This window comes from Oryzias latipes, chromosome 17, assembly GCF_053564925.1.
Source record: "Oryzias latipes strain Hd-rR chromosome 17, Olatipes_Hd-rR_3.1".
In the NCBI taxonomy this organism is placed as follows: domain Eukaryota; kingdom Metazoa; phylum Chordata; class Actinopteri; order Beloniformes; family Adrianichthyidae; genus Oryzias; species Oryzias latipes.
This window is the reverse complement of record NC_136253.1, coordinates 5,835,102-5,853,817: the sequence shown is the minus strand read 5'-3', so window position 1 is coordinate 5,853,817 and position 18,716 is coordinate 5,835,102. Positions and strand designations below refer to the sequence as shown.

The 18,716-nt window shown below is 41.3% G+C and overlaps 1 protein-coding gene across 3 annotated transcripts in view; it reads right to left on the bottom strand.

The window, feature by feature from the left end:
* The window catches only part of st6galnac3 (ST6 (alpha-N-acetyl-neuraminyl-2,3-beta-galactosyl-1,3)-N-acetylgalactosaminide alpha-2,6-sialyltransferase 3), a 110,664-nt gene that overhangs the window by 59,048 nt on the left and 32,900 nt on the right, over nt 1-18,716 (bottom strand). For 2 of the 3 annotated variants that reach the window (XM_023964749.2, XM_078933981.1), the window contains one exon: nt 714-908. In XM_023964749.2, coding sequence (XP_023820517.1) covers nt 714-908 — 195 coding nt within the window. Of the gene's footprint in view, nt 1-713; nt 996-9,428; nt 9,477-18,716 lie in introns of those variants that run through there. The other variant, NM_001104876.1, reaches the window with a different exon arrangement.

The window sequence follows — 18,716 nt, the reverse complement described above, 5'->3', positions numbered from 1 at the left end:
TCTGGGAAGCAAACCCAGGTTTCCTGCGTGACAGTCCTACACCCAAATCAAGTGAGCTATCCAGATACTTTTTTTAAAATTCTTTGACCTTAATGGGGTCACCATCAAGAGCATCCTGACCAGCTGCATCACCGTGTGGTACGGAGCCTGCACCGCGTCCTGCCGGAAGACTCTGCAGCACATAGGAGAAACAGCTGAGAAGATCATCGGTGTCCCTCTCACAGGCCTCTCGGACATCCCGTCTCGAGAGGCCTGTGAGAGGGACACCGCCTCACCCACAAAGCCAGCAGGATTGCAGGTGACCCCTCACATCCATCCCAGAGACACTTCCGCCTGCTGCCATCAGGGAGGAGACTGCCCCCTCTGCCCCCTCCACTCCCTGCCACAAACTCACACTGAAAAACTTTCACTCCTGCATCAGAATATCATCTTCACCACAGACTGCCATCACAGACGCATCTACTTACTGTTCTCAGCACTGTTGTCACTTGAAACTGCCACTTTAACCATTTCATTGCTCTTATTGCTGTTATTCTTCTTATTGCTGTTATTTATCTATTTTATTTTAATTTATTTTATTATTTTATAAGATGATTACACTGTGGGGCGAGAGGAAAGTAATTTCGTCTGTGCTGTATGTCATGTGCATGTAGCATATTTGACAATAAAGCTGACTTTGACTTTGACTTTGATGGAAAGCTGTAGTCCCTCACCTCCTCTTTAGGGATGCTGGTGTATCCCTGGTGAGGCTTGAAGACCTTGTAGGTCTGCTTGGAGAACATCCAGTCGCTGTTGAAGGTTTGACCAAACACGGGAAGTTGAAGGAAGTTGGATTTCTCCGAGTTGGTTACCACGACCACGAGGAGTGTTACAGCCACGACCAGGCTGGTGGCGATGAATGACTTCCTCTGTGAAGGTGAAAGACGGTGTTTAATTCTCACACAGTTCTCATGACATGGACACCAGAAATACACACATTTACATAATTGATGGAACCTTTCTGTCAATGAAAGATTCTGAATTAACTTCACATGAACAAAGAAACGATATTTGAACAAATACTGACTATGAAACGATGAAAAGCATTTTAAAATGCTTTATATGTACTGCTTAAAAGAATTTTAAAAATGCCAACTCATGACACAGACCTAGACAACGTCACAATACTCTTAACCTGGTATTGCAGCAGGGTTAGGTTGTCTACATGTAAATCTATGTTGTATGGTTATGTGTTTTGGATATTGTAATTGTATATTTGTCGATTCATTTTCAGGACAACTCCATCCTAGCGCAAACCCCATTCTAACATCAAAATAATAGAACTTGTTCTTAGAAGTTAAAGTCCTAAGGTCTATTTCAAGTCCCAAAACTATGAGCAAATGCATTTTGAATAAAAAGGGAATTTTTGTGAGGATAGCTCTTCAGTCGCCCATGAGCCGCAGCCCTCCCACTGCGAGGAGACATTTTCAAAGCAACCGAGCAGCTATGAAGAAAATGTTCAGTTCAATCATGTTTCTCAGTCAGGGCTGATGAATCCCGGTAACATATTCCCTTCACTTCAGATTCATCAAGTATAAAAAGATCCCTCTGACAAAATCCCCCCTTCTCCTCATACAGTCAATTTGCAGAGATTAACACTTAATCTCTGCTCGTTGACACACACGGTTTCTCTTCTGCTAATGTGATTGAGTTGGCACACTTTGAGAAACCTGAACAGGCTCGAGCAAAGTTATTGATTTTTATAGCAGCCACACAGTTATAGGGATGGATGAAGGTCAGAAGTCTGAGACCATCATGGCCCGGACTGAAATTGATCAAAAATGAGTCACTTTTAAATTTAAAGACTGTCATTTCCCTCAGACCGAAGCAATCCCTTGAAAGGCTGCCATTGCAAAATGAACTGCATAGAAAAGTTGGTAGAAATGCGTGGTCAAATAGAGATTAATCTCATGAAACTGGGTCTTTTCATAAAATATGGCCATTATATAAAGCCAAACCCAATTTGTGGTTGCTGAATTGTCCAATGTTAAGATCAGTGTTCCCTTAACTGAAATGTCATTCTCTGCCTTTTGCCCTACATTGTACAAAAAAAGGATTAACAAAACAAGGATTCTTTTTTGGGCTGTGAAAAAGATTTTAAATATAGTTTGTCTTTGCAGGTGTGTCGTCACCAAAAAGGAAAGGATTTTAGGTCTCTGGAGATTTTTTTTTTCTATTTCCAAAAGGTGGCCACCGGGACAAATTTGCACTAAATAAAGCTCTCTGAATGTATCCCTGATTTAGCCTCACACAGCTGCTCCAAGGCCTGTCGACTTCTTTTGTTAAAGGATTAGGGACCCCGTTCCTGTCCCTTAATCTGCTTTTCTGTTTCAGAATTTCCACCCATAGAGCAACAGCTGGGACGACATTGTTTAACACACAGCAGAATCTAGAGGGAATGGCTTCTGCAGGACGAGCTGGGAGTGACGAATGAATAATGGATGAGAGATGGAGAAGGAAAGGGCTAACGGAGAAGGAGCCATCGACATGCTCAACGAACAGACCAATGAGATCAATGAACAGAAATGAGAAAGAAAAATAGTGTGGAATAAAAATATTAATTTGCTGTAGTGGTGGAACGACTACGGTCACATGAGCCAAAATACCAACGTGCAGAATACAAGAAGTAAATGCAAGTCTATCAGCAAATTCAGAAGGTGTCCGCGCGGCAAAAAAGTTTAAATTATACGGCAATCTGACGATTTTTTGACATTGGGCTGGGGTCCCCAGGACACATTTGGAGGTTGTGCCGTGACAGTCCGGTGGCAGTAGGCGCGATAATTGATTGATAGGAGGGTCTCCTAGGTCCCCAAAATCTTCTGATGATCGGCCAATTTCAGACCCCCAGTTGTCATTCCCCTGCCCTTGTGGTGCCATCGCACTTCCACTGTCCGATAATTAGAAATCGTTTGGTACGCATCGACGGACTTTCGTAACCCACATTTACACAATCATAGCTGCTGCCAGCCAGAGCACAGTTTTGTAAAGGCATCATCCCTGCCTGACTGACAGCCGCCTGACTGCTGCTGTCTGCATCAACGCCAACAACTATCAAGAAAATCGGGCGGCGGCAGCTAATCTTGAAGATTCTGCTGATGCCTCTCCGTCGCACTGTGGCATTTGTATTTGTGACCGTTGCATAATCAACTTAATAGATGAATCAATTTATATCCCTACGATCCAACCAGATCAGTCTGGCAGAAGCAGGTTTTGAAATGATTCGACCTATTCCATTAAAAAAACGTTTCAAAATGAAATAAATCAATTATTATCAGGGTTTTGCTTTTTTGCCTTGGTTTTTGCTCCTATTTTGTTCTGTCGTGATTTAAGATCTGTTTCCTGTTTTATTTTGAAGGTTTCCTGTATGTCGTAGATTTGAGTTTTACTTCCCTGGTCTCAATCTCTTCTCAACTTTTTCACCTGTCTAGTCTTGTCAGTTCTGTTTGTATTTAAGTCTTGTCTCTGCCTTCCTCTTGTGCTGGTCCATACTATCATTTACCTGACCGACAGGTTCACTGTCTTCCTGTTACCCTAACAGTTTGTTATGTTTGGTTACTCTGCTCAGCAGCGCTTTTGGTTTTACGAGTATTAAACCCTTTGAACTTGGAACTACCTGCCTCCTCGCCTCTGCATTTTGGGTTCTTCGTCAACAACCCTCCCCACCTAACAATTATATTGATATTGGAAAATACCATTTGGATTCAGACACGGTAGGTTTGCTTTACTAGAATGTTAACGACCAAATGAATCACAGCAGACAACACACGTGTTATGTCAGCAAAAACTGATCAACCATCATTCCAGTCCAATGTGTGGAAACACTTTGAATTTAGAAAAGACATGTGACCATACAGTATGGTAGAATGTTCCCTTTGGATTCTCTGGATGTGGAAAAACAACAGTGGTGGACTTTAGGAAACTCAAATCTGAATGGATTTGACATTTATTCTGGTTTACTTGTTTGTTTGGACACATATTTCATTTACACTTGATTCTCTTGAGAGAAATACAAGGAATCTGGAACACGTCACCTGCACTGTTCAGTACCAAGTATTTCTCTCTGGTTGAAGTTTATGCTAAAAAGGTCCTGGATCCATTTTAGGTCAGTGAATCGGATTGTTCAAAATGAACCAATATGGACTATTATACGTATCATTAACCACAAATTATGACATAATCAAATCGTTGTTAAAACCAATCTTTACACTTCTAAGTTCTTCCAATCCAAAGATCTACAATAAAGTGATACAGCAGATGTGCCAGTTTATGCTACTTTTCATCAAAACCTACATATTGGTAATATGACAGATAACGCCAGCGGGGAAAAAATGTTTTGGACTTTTTCTAAAAGTTTGATGTTTTTTAAGCCCTTTGAAGTTATCTTGATGGTGAGAAAATTGGATGTAGCATCAGGTAATAGGCATGCCCCCGTCGCCAAAGTAGCTGCGAGCTCTGAAGTCCAACATCAAACGTCCCAAGGGCGGTGCTGAAGGCTTTGCTTGATGGAGATGAGATCAAACAGTTTGCAGGGGCGGGGCTGGAAACACTGTCCATTTGCTTCCTTGATGAACCCATAATCCTACTGGTTGCATAGGTGTTGCATCACTCATCATTTGATAGCACAAAGACATATCTGATCAAAAACAATGAGATCTCAGCATTAATCTTGCTTAAAATACCAGAAATATTATTTTTATAGCCAACCTCGACCATTTATGATATAACCTATTCTCTCAATTTCATTTGAAAAAAGCCTGGTTGTTTGCTAAAAATGTGCAGTAATAGCCCGTCATCAAAGCTCCATGGTGAAGTCTGAAATCAGTTCCTCATAAAGCAACAGCTCTTCAAAGGGGAAAGAAAGAAACAGAGTTATGCTCAGTAGGCAGAACTGAAAACATCCATCTGATCCCGTGAGGACAGAAAATGTCCTCTTCTCCTTCTTCTTCCACCCTGCCACAAATCACCGGGGAAACCATGTGTCAAAGCCTGCAGGCGACGGGGCCAGCTCTGCGTAGGTGTCATGGGGAGCTCAACCTACACCAGCACAGACACTCCGACTCCTCGCCGTGGCTCATTCATCAGGGTCATTTTAAGATAGCCCACTGAGCTGTGTGACATGAGCATTGAAAGAATCGGCGCTGAGGGAGGGACAAGGAGCTTTTACAAGCAGCAGAGTCACAGCAAAGACACGTCAAATTAGAACAGTAAAGATTTCTGAAACTATGGAAGAAAGTTTTCTCAAAGCAACCGCCTTTATATCTGCAGGCCAGAATCGGGTTTTGTTGCATCAGATCAAACAGTAACGGCCATCACCACAGTTCTGTTTACGGTTGTAGCCTGGGGAAGGTTTATTCAATGCACCTTGACTGAAAGCTTAGTGGTGCCTTTTTCTGAAGGTGCTAAAACTTCTGATGAACTATCGATCTCAACTCTGGGATTGTGAGGGATCAGTGGAACCTGAGTCACTAGAGATTCATAATTTTGCTCCAATCTTTCCTGCTGCAGGTCTGGGTGTACAGATTACAAACGAGCAGGAAAAGGCTGACAGATATTTATGACCTCAACCCAAAAGGATTTTGAAGAAAATGAGGTACAGCAACATATATTTGGATTATCTTTGGTGACTTCAGACTGGAAAAGTCTGGACTGCCGTCAAGTAACCTTTCCTGTTCCAGACCAAAGCTTGTGAACAAAAGCATGTGACTAAAGATCTCTTCAGTCATTGGGCAGGAATTCGGAGGTTGGAGCAAAGCACCAAGACAAAGAATAATAGAAGACCTTTGCTTTGCAGTCCTAGTTGGAATAGCTCACTTATTCAAGCTTTATTTCTGGCTGACAAATTTTGTGTCAATATGGTAAAATGTGTGTAGTCTGAATACAGCCTTAATTTCTACCACATTGAACAGCCAAATGTCAAGTTACGAAATATTCACGACAAAGTAAATCTAATGTATGCAACTTTTTATGTTTACGTTCTTCTAGACCTTTTGGCGGATTGTCTCCATCATAGGACCCTTGTCTTGTTTGTGCCCCACTGTCCGTCATAAACAACGACGCAGATGTTCAAACACACATTTTTAATGTTTACCTACAACGTTTCTAATGATAGGAAGTTTTTATTACAAAATAAATATAAGAATGCTCTTCATGAACGTCATCCCTTCCTATAAAGTGGACACGATGAGAGACATATTTCCAAATTCCAGAGCTTTACTCACATGTGTGATGAATGAAAAGTTACATCCACTGTTTACCTTGTACACTTTTCTGCAATCAGAATATTACTGTCAAGTCAATTTCCCCACAAAGACCAGTTGTCCAAATCAGAAAAAAAAGACCACAGTGAGTTTCACAGAGTTAATAGCAGCAGGGATTGAATTAATGAAAAGTTCAACCTGAAAAACCACAACTGATTTTTCTTTCAAGGGTCTCTTGAGCAACTGAAAAAAAATAAAAAATAAATAAATAAAAAAAACTCCGTTTGCAATGCAGAATCATTCTCTCCCAAGCACCCGATTTCTGTCACAACAGTCCAGCGAGTAGAAGAAATCCAATTCCAATTAAAAGGGTTGGGAAAACATATTTACCAAGTGTTTCTCGTTCTCCTCCCTCTCCTCCTCCTTTAATGCTGATCTCAGAGGGGAGAAGACTGAAGGATAAACAAATGGCTGCTCTGGAGGCCATCCTGCTCCAGATACACAGCTTCATTTATGTCACCTTTCAGGCAAAGGTCTCGCTTCAAAAGTCAACCAACTACAAGATAACAAACTGTTGTTTCCCCTGAGGAGGAACGAGCCGGAGCCTTTGCTGCCAGAAACACTGGAATGCACAACATCCCCTCCAAGTCTGACCCACTGGTGCTGTGGCGCACACAGGAGCCGAAAATCAGCAAATAAAGCTTTAACAACCCACTCTGATGGAAATGCTGTTCTTGTAGGATTGTTCTGATGATGGAGGACATAGAAGTAAAGTAAGTCGATAAACAAAGATGAGGTCACAGCAAAAGACTAAATAAGATCATCACCAAAATGAAGATTAAAATTGCTTCTCTGAGTATTTCCTTTTTCAAATCTTTGTAAGTCAGGAGAAGACAGAAAAATAGGGTTTGAAAAAGCTTGTAGTTAAAATGCACAAACTACAGTCGGCGGGGCACAAGCTCTGCTCCGCTCCATTCCGATGCCTCCACTCCCAGAAGCAGAAATCTGGATCCAAACAGCTGGTTGGCTCGGAAATTGTTCGCGATTTTTGTTTCCCCGATGGCACTCTCCCGACCTACCTTTATTGTTTTATTACTGTTTTATTGGATTATATTTAGTGTTTTATTATATTTATTTCATATATTTATGAGAAAATTCTGGGATTTTAGTGTGTGAATTTGCCGATTAATGGGCTTCAGCCTGTTGGCGAAAATGTATACCGTAATTTCCGGATTATAAGCCGCTACTTTTGTCACACACTTTCAACCCTGAGACTTATTCAATGATGCGGCTTATTTATACATTATTTCTAACAGCCGCTAGGGGCGCTCAAGCAGAAAGGGTTAGACAGGGGGAATATGGTATATGTGTCGAAGAAGACGCAAGTTTAATGTAAATTCCTGCTTTGTGAATAGCATGAACAGACCCTCATCATGGAAAATGCAAGAAAAAAATGCATGTGACGCAGCTTTCAAGTTAAAAGCAATCGTTAAAAGCAGCGTGAAAAAATCCACCATCACCAACAGGTTTGAAAAGCCGGTCTGCTGCGCGACTGAGAGGACAGTGCAAGTTCTGGAGTGAATTTGCCTCAGAGTGACACTGACGACAACGAAGGAGACACTGAGAGAGTGTGTGGTGAGACACTGTTTCGAAAGAAAAGCTCAGGTATATTATTAAAACTTGTTGAAGACTCTTTCTGTGTACCGTCTTTCTTTGTAAATATTTCATGTGCTGATATATTTCTTTCCTCTGGATCTTCCTTCGGGGTTCACTTCCCTGTTCTGACCCTCAGAGCCTCCAGAGTGGGTTAATAAAGAATCATTCATCTTCTTCTGGGGGAAACCTTCTTTTATTACAGTTCCCCCTCACTCTGTATAACAAACATAAACACGCACCCCTAACACACTTTCGCTGCTCTTCCTCTCACTCCGTCTTGCCCTGCACGTGTGCTCTCCCCTCCTTCCACTGCAGCACATACACATTCTCAATCTACAACACAGTGTGGCAACCTGGGGGTTAGCCCCGCCTTCAGCCCCTAAGACTCATGGGAAGTGGAGAATCGTGGGTGTAAAGTTCTTCACCATGAGGGAGAGGGCTGTGAGCAGAAGTGACGTTGTATGTTCAAATATGTAGGCTTAAATGGCGTGTGCCTCTCCCTCTCTGAGACTGTTCGGAATAGTAATCAGAAACTCAGCTTCCCGCACATGCGGCTTCTAGATGGGTGTAGCTTATGTAAATTCAAAATGGTTTATCCTTAAAAATATTATGGGTGCAGCTTGTAATCGGGTGCGCTCTATAGCCCGGAAATTACGGTATATAAATGAATAAAATGTTACTGCATTAATTTATTAAGGATACTTTTATGTTTTATTCTTAGATTTCAGGTTTTCTAAACACCAAGTTTGTAATCCTGCCTGTAATGTCGAGCTGCATGTAGAAAATAGTTTTTTACTAGAAAGTAACCAAAGTAAAAGTGTTCAAAAACGTGTGCAGTGACTTCAACTAGTCAGTCTTTTAACCAGCAATTCATTAAAGGTTTACAATGAAGCACATTAAGGTGGTGGAAGTGTAACAGCCGACAGCTCCTCCACTTTCACAGCCACCCTCAGGGATCATTCAGACAGTAGAGGGTCCTGCCAAACTGTTGTTTTTGCTTGGCAGCTTTCCAGACTGAGTGAAGTGATCCAAAGAAACTCAATGAAAGTCTCCAGAAGAGCTAATTAAATTGTAAAAATGCTTTTATGAAAGCGAGTGAGATGAGGATTTGTCTCGATTTCTGACTGTTTCTGTCTTCTATTGTATGTGAAAGATAAACGCAGTGTGTCAAACTATTAATATTGACCCCACCTCATTTCTCTATTTCTTATACAAAATTTGATTCCCCTAATTCACAGTGTTAGTGTCAATTGTGTCAATTTGTGATTAAAAATTCTGATAATTAGTAATACTTTCTGATCAAGCAGGTGGCATTCACACCCTTTTGCTATCTTAGATGACCCCACCCTTACATTGACGTGTTCTCCCTACCATGACAAAGGTGGATAAAGGTGGAAAGATTTCATGTAATCCATGGACACCAGTGAAGACCACAAATCATTGAAGAAGAAAGGTTCAGAGCACTGTCTAGTGGGTCTAGATGACCCAACTCCCAACGTTAAAGTGCCTAGGATAGCACAAGGGTTAAAGATGCACAGTCTTCCATAACCAGGTTAAATAATTCCTTCTTTTACTACAATGCATCTTTAATGTCAGTTTGAGAATCTGGCAACTTCTGACCCGATTCAATTCTGAGGTTTTGTGATAGAAATTTAAGGCAAATAACCAATTATGTCTCAGTTTATTCTTTTTTTATTTTATGTATTCCCTTTCATGCTGTCAGGAGATCTTGGTAGCACAAAGTGAACTACTTCATTGAATCTTTTCTTTTCTCCAGCCTAATGAGGCATAGTTTCTGGTCTCCTACTTTTCCAAATTAGACCCAGAATATTTAGTGTCAGAAAGACATGTGAGATTACAGCAGAAGCATAAACACAGGGGATAGAAAACATTGAAAATCTATGTGCTCTTTCACATTCATGGGATGGAGAGATCTTGTTTCACAAGCATTAATTTTCTTTTACTAGCATATTAAGCCACATTAAGCCTGAAGGTGCGTTAAAAATAAATTTCCAGTTGTTTCTCTATTAACGATTTCAGTGCAGAGGCATGTGGCGGGTGGTATCGACACGCGATTCTGCATGCTCTGTTAATCCAGTATTGGAGTGAATACATCGTTTGCACGGATCAGATCCATTATCCAAGATCCAGTCGAGTTATTCCATCAATACCCAGGCAATGTCTGGTATTGGACTGGTGTATCTCTATTTCCAGCTCTATACTTTTTCTCCAAATGTCATTACGGATGACTACACTTGTGGTTTTCTACACCTATTTCCGTGGGGTTTGAGTCCAGTTAAGAGTGGCATGCTGAACGGAAAACACTGTGACACACAACAGTCTTTTATGAGGAGAAATTAAAAAAAGAATGGAGACTAAGAACTCAAACAAACACTCCAGTGATATTAAAGCATAGAAGGTTTACACCTATATGGTCATTGCTAAAATGATTATAGACAACTAGCATATTTCAGGAGAATTATTGGAAGTGCTCTTGATTAAGTTAAATGGAAGATGTGCAAATTAAAACCCATATATGGAGGTTGATGCATTTAATAAACAATAAGGTGTTTCTGTAACTGTTCAGTTCTGCATCTCTGCTGTTTCAAAGCTACAAGAGCATTCATTTCCTGAAGTCGTGGCAAAATGACTGAGCGTGCAGCGTGCAATCTCGCTGCTCATCTGCAGGTTGAAAACCTGCTGATCCTGGTCAAGCCCAGTAGGGGGGGCAGTCGCCCTGCACAGCTGCCATGAGGGGGCCTTCAGGGATCAGAAGAGCCACAGCTGATGCTTTGCATCTCAAAAATGAAGCCCACTAAGCTTTTGGCTTGGAAGACTCTCCCCAAACGCCCACTAGTGTGGTAGCAAGACAAAAACATCCCAACCATGTGAGCTGTGCTTCAGAAAAGGAGTCTGGAATTTTTCAAATGCATGTGCAGTGTGTTAGACATTAACAAGCGTCCACCAATCCTCATTCATCTTCCTTTCAATTAAATTTTGCCACCATTTTTAAATCTGCTTCTGGCCTGTATCCCACGACCATCAAAAAAGTTAAACAATGAATTCAAAATCAGGCTCCTTTTGATAAATATTTGTTGTTATACTCAGTTAAATAAAATGCAAACCCCTACACGTGGGCATATTTAGATAATAATAACGTGTTTAAAAAACTAAAAATCTGAAATGAATGTAACATTTAAAAGGTAAGATCAACATTGGCAGTACGGTTTTATCAGCCCTTAACTGAGCAGAAATATGATTGAAGTTTTATTTTGCATCAGTTCATCCAATGAGACTATTTGGATTGTGCCGTTTGAGGGGCTCCTGGATCTGGTTCAGTGGCTGGATAGCTCAGTTGGTTAGGGGCGGGACTGGCACAGGGTTCGCTTTATCCATTGTGGGTCCTTGGCCTTTACGCTACAGCCTAACTATGTACCCAAAAGGGGGCCCAAGTCTGGATCTCCCTGTGGCAGTCCCCAGCCCGGATGAAATACAGGGTCTACCTAAGCACCTGTGCAAACCAATGAAAGCTGAGATAACCCAAAAGGTGAACAAAGAGCCCCAGAATCTGCTGTAATCGTAAAGCGGTATGCTTTATGTATGTACCGGTATGTCTGTATTTTCTTGACCATAAGGTGCACTTAAAAATCGTAAATTTTCTCCAATGTACGGAGCGGCCTATGGTGCGGTGAGCCCAATGTGTTGTTGCGTGACTTTGGTAAACAGGACGTAGGAGAGGACAGCATGAGAACACTGAGGGAAGTGAGGACGTGAAAGAAGACACCCCCAAAATAGCACAAGAGTGCAGGTATGTGAATTATTAACATCGTTTTGGCAACCCTGAAAATGCAAAGACACATGCCTATGAAGCACAGTATAAACTGCAAGCTATCAGCTACGCGAAGGAACATGGGAATCAAGCAGCTGCCAGAGAATTCAACATTAATGAATCCATGGTTCACACGAAGCGTCTCTACAGTCACTATTCGACTAAAGGCAGTAGCGCTTGATGAGGAAATGAAAAGTGAACGTTTTAATTGGAGGTCCATCATGGTGCTTTCGTTTTATAAAACGCTGTCATCTTTTCATCCAGGCAAGGACTGTGGTGGTGCAGCAATGTCCAGCGGATTACAATGAAAAAACTGTTCATCTCCCGCTCCTACTGCAGTAAATAGATCGCAGACAAACACATCCAGCCCAACCACATCACCAACATGGACGAGGTGCCGCTCACTTTTGACACAGTTCTACAAAGACTGGGAGGCAGCGCCGGGCAAGTTACGCCACAGTTTGTGAATGGATTTTAGAAGCATGGGCTAACGTGTACTGCTGGTAACAGGTAACTGCTCTTATACAGGCTGTCTGCAGGTGAAAATTGGTCAAACCTGTATTATCAAGGTTGTAGACCACAGAGCAGAAACATTTGTGCAGAATTATTTACCAACATGCTGCGAGTGACAGGTCGCAGTCATTTATGCAACACGAAAGGGTGAGTTAGGGTGAAGCAGGTGAGACGCAGGAGTGTCCTACAGATTTTTCCTTTTTTAAACCCGCTCTAAATCCAGCTGACTCTGCAAGGAGCTCATTAGTGCTGTTCACATGATAAGTGTATGCTCCCTCCTGCAGCCTGACTGTTAGAAATCAGGAAATTAGATAACCATTGTGTAGTTTGTGTGGACATCCAACGTAAACTGGCGTATCATGTGCACACCCCATATATGCACCATTTGTGCACGGTCAGTAAGGAGCCAGTACTTTACTAATGACTATAGTGTGGCACCATCCAACAGCATCACATGTACTTCACTCCATTACCCTTAGGAATACTTCACAATACATTTACCACAAGCACAACTATGGAATGTTCCATTTTCATGACATCTGCAAGACCCACCTGTGCTCCACCTAAGATGCAACCAGTCCTCTCTATGGTAAATAGTAAATGACGTATACCTGTATACCGCTTTTCTACCTTCCTCGAAGGCTTTACAGTCACAGTCACATTTATCCAGTCACACACATTCACACACTGGTGGCAGCTCCGCTGCCAAACACTGGCACCAACCTCCCACCAGAGGCAAGGTTGGGTTCAGTGTCTTGCCCAAGGACACTTCGACACATGGGTGGGCAAGGTGGGAATCGAACTCGCAAACCCATCCAGTGTACCACTGCACCAAGTCCACGAGCCTAGACCACCCAGAAACCTGCAGCACTTGTACAGGTCAACCCGCCTATGAGTGCATGTGAGTAAGGCTTTAAGAGAGAGGAAACCGCAACCAGATTTCTGTCAAAACACCAACAGTTACTCATGGCTTCAAGATTCCAAGAAGGCAAAAACTGAATTGTAATATAACCTGTGCAATTTATAGAAACCTTTCAGAAAGTGTTGATTCAATGAGTAAACTGTGACTAAAATCTGACTATGGGGAAATCAGAAAATTCCTCTTGGACAAGCTTTCTTCCACCTAATGTCAGACTCCTACTTTACTTTATGTCCTGACTCCTACCAGCTTCTCTGGAACATACTTTGATTTTGGTGGGGACAAACGGATTTACTATTGTGCTGACTCGTGCAATTCCTCTTTAAAAGGTTCCACCAAACAAACAACTTCCTCTTTAGATTGATGGTATTGCCCAATTGTGTTTGTAATCTCTAAAATAACTAAGAATTGACATAAATACACATGAAATAAACACAAAGGACAGACAGAATGTTTGGTCCATCTGTGTCTGTTTTCCATGTCTTCCATGTCTCATCTCACTACCCTCATCAACTGGGTGGATCATTTCATTTGTACACGGTGTTGTGTTCCTCATTAAGATCAATAGAAAAATGTTTTAAATATGTTCTTTAATCCACAGTTTACAAATGAAACATAACATGTTTTGCCTGGGTCTGCCATCACAACAGAAAGAGCCAGAATCACCTACGTTAATGCCGCAACATCTGAACCAACACATGATTCCAAAGATCCAACAACAATAACCTAAAAAAAAACATCCCACACCCACAATCATCACTACGGGGTAGCACTCGAGCGGCCGGGACAACATCGTATCAATAAACCCCTTTAACAAGCCGCCACATTCTAGACCATCTGCCTGAGTACATCAAAGGGATCTAATGGTCGGATCCCTGCTTTGTTTTTGAGAGATGCTCATTACTGTTTATGGATCATCTGTAGCAGAGCCATAAAGCAGTAAGCCCAAACACAGAAGCTCCATGGCAGCACTTCATATCTGTTTCTACTTCTACTAGTCCAGATGTCCACATTATGCAAATGAAACACAACTTTGTCCTGGTCTGGGCAGAGCACCCTCCGTTCCTGATGCTGTTCCCATGCTGCTTGCCTACTTCTACGCTATCACCCTTATCAGCCATGACATATGAAAAGAAAATCCTTCAATCCAGGTCACATGCACACTAATCTACTCTGCTGGCATAAACCTGGATCAGTATAGTTCAGAGCATCACAGTGAATCTTAATCCCAGCCTTGATTTGATCTACAGAAAGCTCTCTCCTTTGTGAAAATAGAGATGAATCGTCTTCCTTAAAGACAGAAAAAACAGAGATAATACAAAATGTGTGTGTGTGTGTGTGTGTGTGCGCGCATGTGTGTGACATTTGAACCTGCAGCTGTTGCCATGTGTGACTGCAGCAGGAGGCACTCAGAACCCATCTGACTAATGCATCATATCTGATATCAAATGGAGGATAATCCCCACAACTCTGAAGGATTAAACTTGGTGTTACATTCATGTTGCCCTTTGAAGCCAGAAACTTCTGAAACTAAGAAAAAAAACCATCAGGTCAGGAGGTGTAGTGTTGCCTGACGCTCTGCTGTCCCAGCCGAAACTCACTGCAGTGTAGATCCAGACAGGAAGGGACTGAGAAGCAGAACACCTACCAGTACATGGATTTACCTGATGCTGAGAACAGGATTCTGAAGGAAATGACATCATATGAGGAATAATAGATGCAAAGATTTCTGAGAGTCTAAAGTTAATAAAAGAGGAAATCCATACACATAAATAACATCATCACAAGAAATTCTGACGCGATGTATGATTATTGATTGAAATGGAGATTAGAATTGTCATAAACAACCGAAAAAGTCATTTATTAAACTGTCAACCATCAAAAGCTAATTACCTTGGATATGTGACAGAAGGGGGCACACAGATAAAGTCTCCCTCTGGGTGGCATGCTGAGTCAGATTTCTCCAGGCGTTTAGCCAATCAAAGGGAGAAATGTTCCCAGCTGTTTACAGAGGCTTTGCAGCTTCATTCTTAGGTCAGAAATGAGTTTTGATTGACAAGCTTGTCTGTCTGCAGGCGGCCAACAAGCAGGAAAGAGAGTCCAGTAAACTGAAGAGGGCACTGCTGTTCTGTGAAGCATCAGCTTTTCTTTAGTCACTGCCGTCACTTAGAGTCCCACTCCAATCAGGAGCTATTCTAAAAGTGGTCTTTAAACTATCATTATACTGTTTTTAGCCATAAAAATAAGAGTTGTTTTGTAGAACTTGGTTTCTGTAGAGTGTCAATTGTTCATTAGAAATTCCCCTCTGAGTTAGGGATGAGACTATTCCAGTTCAGACAAGGAAAAAAGAGACGGATCTATTTGTTTGCAGGTGGATGCATCAGAATGGAGTGGAGCATGGACACTTTGGCCCCTCCCAGCGTATTTTATACGTCATAAATAGGATCTTTTTTCAAGTTATATTTTTTCATCTGCTCCTGATTCACAACGAATTAAATAAAGAAATACTCAGAAATGTAACTTGAAGGGCCTATATCATGCTGTTCTTAGACCTTTCTAATTAAGCTTTTTCCATTTATGATAATATATTACCTTTGGCACACTAAAGAACAAGTTTTTTTATAAAATAGGAGTTATTTTTGCAGCTCCTTTTCCTATCCAGAAGTAAAACAACTTGATCTCTAAAGCTCCGCCTATCTCTCATTGTGGGTGTCGCTCATTTAATGACATAAACCTAGAGCCGCCCTCAGCAGCGTGTCTGCGTTTAGCCCACAAGAACAAACAACATCCAAACTTTTTAAACAATGGATGTGTAATATGCACATACATATAAAATGAAAGCGTTTAGCCGATCAACGCTAGCTCCATGGAGAAAGTGGGCGTGTCTGTTAATCTGTGGGGCTGGGCTGGCAGCACAGACTCTTCCTGCAGGGGGCGGTTCCTCACTTTGTGATGTCACAATGTGAGAACACACTGGTTTTGGTGGGTTGGGAGTGGCTGGTGCTCAAAGAGCAGGATTTTAGAAGAATCCTCAGAAATGCGCGAATGGAGCAAAATACCACTCTGGGGTTGTGTTTGTGGGGAATAAACATCATATTACACATTTTGCATTATATAGGCCCTTTAGAACTTATTTCCTACATATATGCCTCCATCATAAGAAAAATGCTACAAGAACAAGTTAAAAACAGCAAAAGCACCTAGAGTGGGGCTTCAGCCATCTGTTTGCTTACAAACACATAAATGAAAGTGCAGAAACTCAAACATCCGTTTAACAGATCCATCCTTAGACGACAGTAGAAATTTTCAGCCGAATCTTTCAGCCGAATAGCAAAAATAACAAAAACATTTCCATTTCGCTGCTAAATTTTAATTTAAATAAGAGTCAAAATACCTTAAATCATTCTCCAAATGACCCTCGTCTAGTTAGGAGGGCAACATCTAACATAAAAGCTCCATCCGATTGGTCAACAACGTGAAGGGGCTCAATCTGATTGGTCAAATGCATAAAGGAATTTATTCAATTCATTAAATAGTTCAAGTTGCCATAAGATTGTTTTAGCACATTTAAGGTTACCATTCATTGCAATTTTTGCTGACATTTGCGATATGGATATTGCACTGCTTGAAATCGCGATAACGATACATTTGCGATTAATTGTGCAGGTCTACTTAAAAACAAAGTGTTAAAGCAAGGGGGACTTGACTGTTCTGAAAACAACCGATATTTCCTCTACAACTCAATACAATCCCTCGTGACTTCATAGTCTTTGCAGAACACAAGGCAGGCATGGCTTAAATGCAGACTATGCAGGCGTGTGGGAGTCTAGCAGTCTGGACAAACATTCACACAGGAACAAACACTTCATACACTTGAATAAAGAAGGTATTTCTTTCTGAACATTCTGTTGTCTAAGAAACGTGTCTGACAAGGAAACCCAACAGAAAACAGAAAAGCACATTGTCATTTAAAGAGGCTCAGCAATAACAGGACTTTGTTCCAGCTGCAGCTCAGCCCTAAGGAGGGCTAAAAAAAAAGCAGAGGAGGCAAATGCATCGCTCTAACTAGCGACGTCTTTTTTAGTTTTCATCCAAAGAAGGATGACTAAAGAACAACTCTAACCCGCACGTAAAAATAGATGCTTTCACATAGCCATCCTTACAGTATTATACCACTGAGGTGCAAACACTGGCCAAGAGGTTCAACTTCCTTCCACCGATGTCAAGCCTCTACTCTGATCTACTAAGTGTTGGAAACAAAAGAAAAAGTGCTGAATGGTTTCTTTGGTACACAGAGACATGCCAGTAAGCAGTTGTGTGATGTTCTGTAAATCTGGCTGTGTTTGAGTGAGGAGAGCATTCACTAAATTAGTTTCAGTGTTTTTCTTCCTTTAGTAATTTATTTATCCATCAAACCATTCAGTGTAAATAAATCAGTTGATTACGTAAGTTCATGTTTCTGCAGAGCTGATCTGAGCCTATTCTTGATTGATCTGATGGTTGCCATTTTCACAGGACATGAAGTCAAAAAGCCCCCACCTTCTGAAAATAGACAGGTGTCCTGAACTAAGGCCCCACCTTCCTCTCCAGGATTTGACAGGAGGACCTGGTTGCAGACATTAACGGTCAGAACTGGAAGTCCCTCCATATCGTATGAAAAAACCCAACATTTTAATTGGCGATATGATAATGTATTACCTTTGGTACACTAGAGAAGGATTTTGAGGTCAAATATATTTAAAAATAGAGAACTCTATTCTATTTCTCCTTCAGTTATAGTAATGTTCAGATCTAAAGGGTGTTTACAAAAATAGCAGTAAGTAAATGTACTGTACTGTAATTTTAAAATAGCACAATATAACTGTGGGGTAAATAGAAATGTTTTTTTGCAACAAGCAGACTGAAGGAAGAAAATATCTGAACTAGACTCGGTTTGTGAACTTCAGTCTGACTTTGTAGAACTGAGCTCCTCTGATAATTAACACCGCCCTCATGACCATGATGGTGATATTTATACGTTTTGGCTGAAAATCAAGATCCTACCAGCCTCAAAGTTATTGCAACTCTGCTTCCAGCATCCAGGTTATTACCGGCATGTGAATCACTCTGAGATAAATGTGCTAAAAGGGTTGATAAGGATTTTCGCAGTAAGGATTCAGTGGTTTGGTTTTGTTCTTGGTCATGTTTTTGGTTTTCTTTTTGTCAGTAACTCCAGTCCAAAATGGACCCATTTTGGGCCCTCACTGGTTGTAGGTCCATAGGAAAAATGGAATGGACCGGACCGGCTGTTGAAACCTGTTGATTGGTTGTAGGTCATCACGACAGCTGTCTTCCTCTTCACCGCCTGCAGTCTTCTCTCAAACAACTTGATGATTTTTATATATGAAATACCAAAATCCAAGCTGCTGGATGACCTCCATTGTTGTTAGCTTCACCCTGCATGCGCTCATCTGAATTGCCTCAACCATTCTACACGGGACCGGACCAGACCGAACTAAATGTATTTTCTTAACAGTTGACAGGATAAAAGGAGGATGAGATTTTAAAAATGGTGCATTAATTC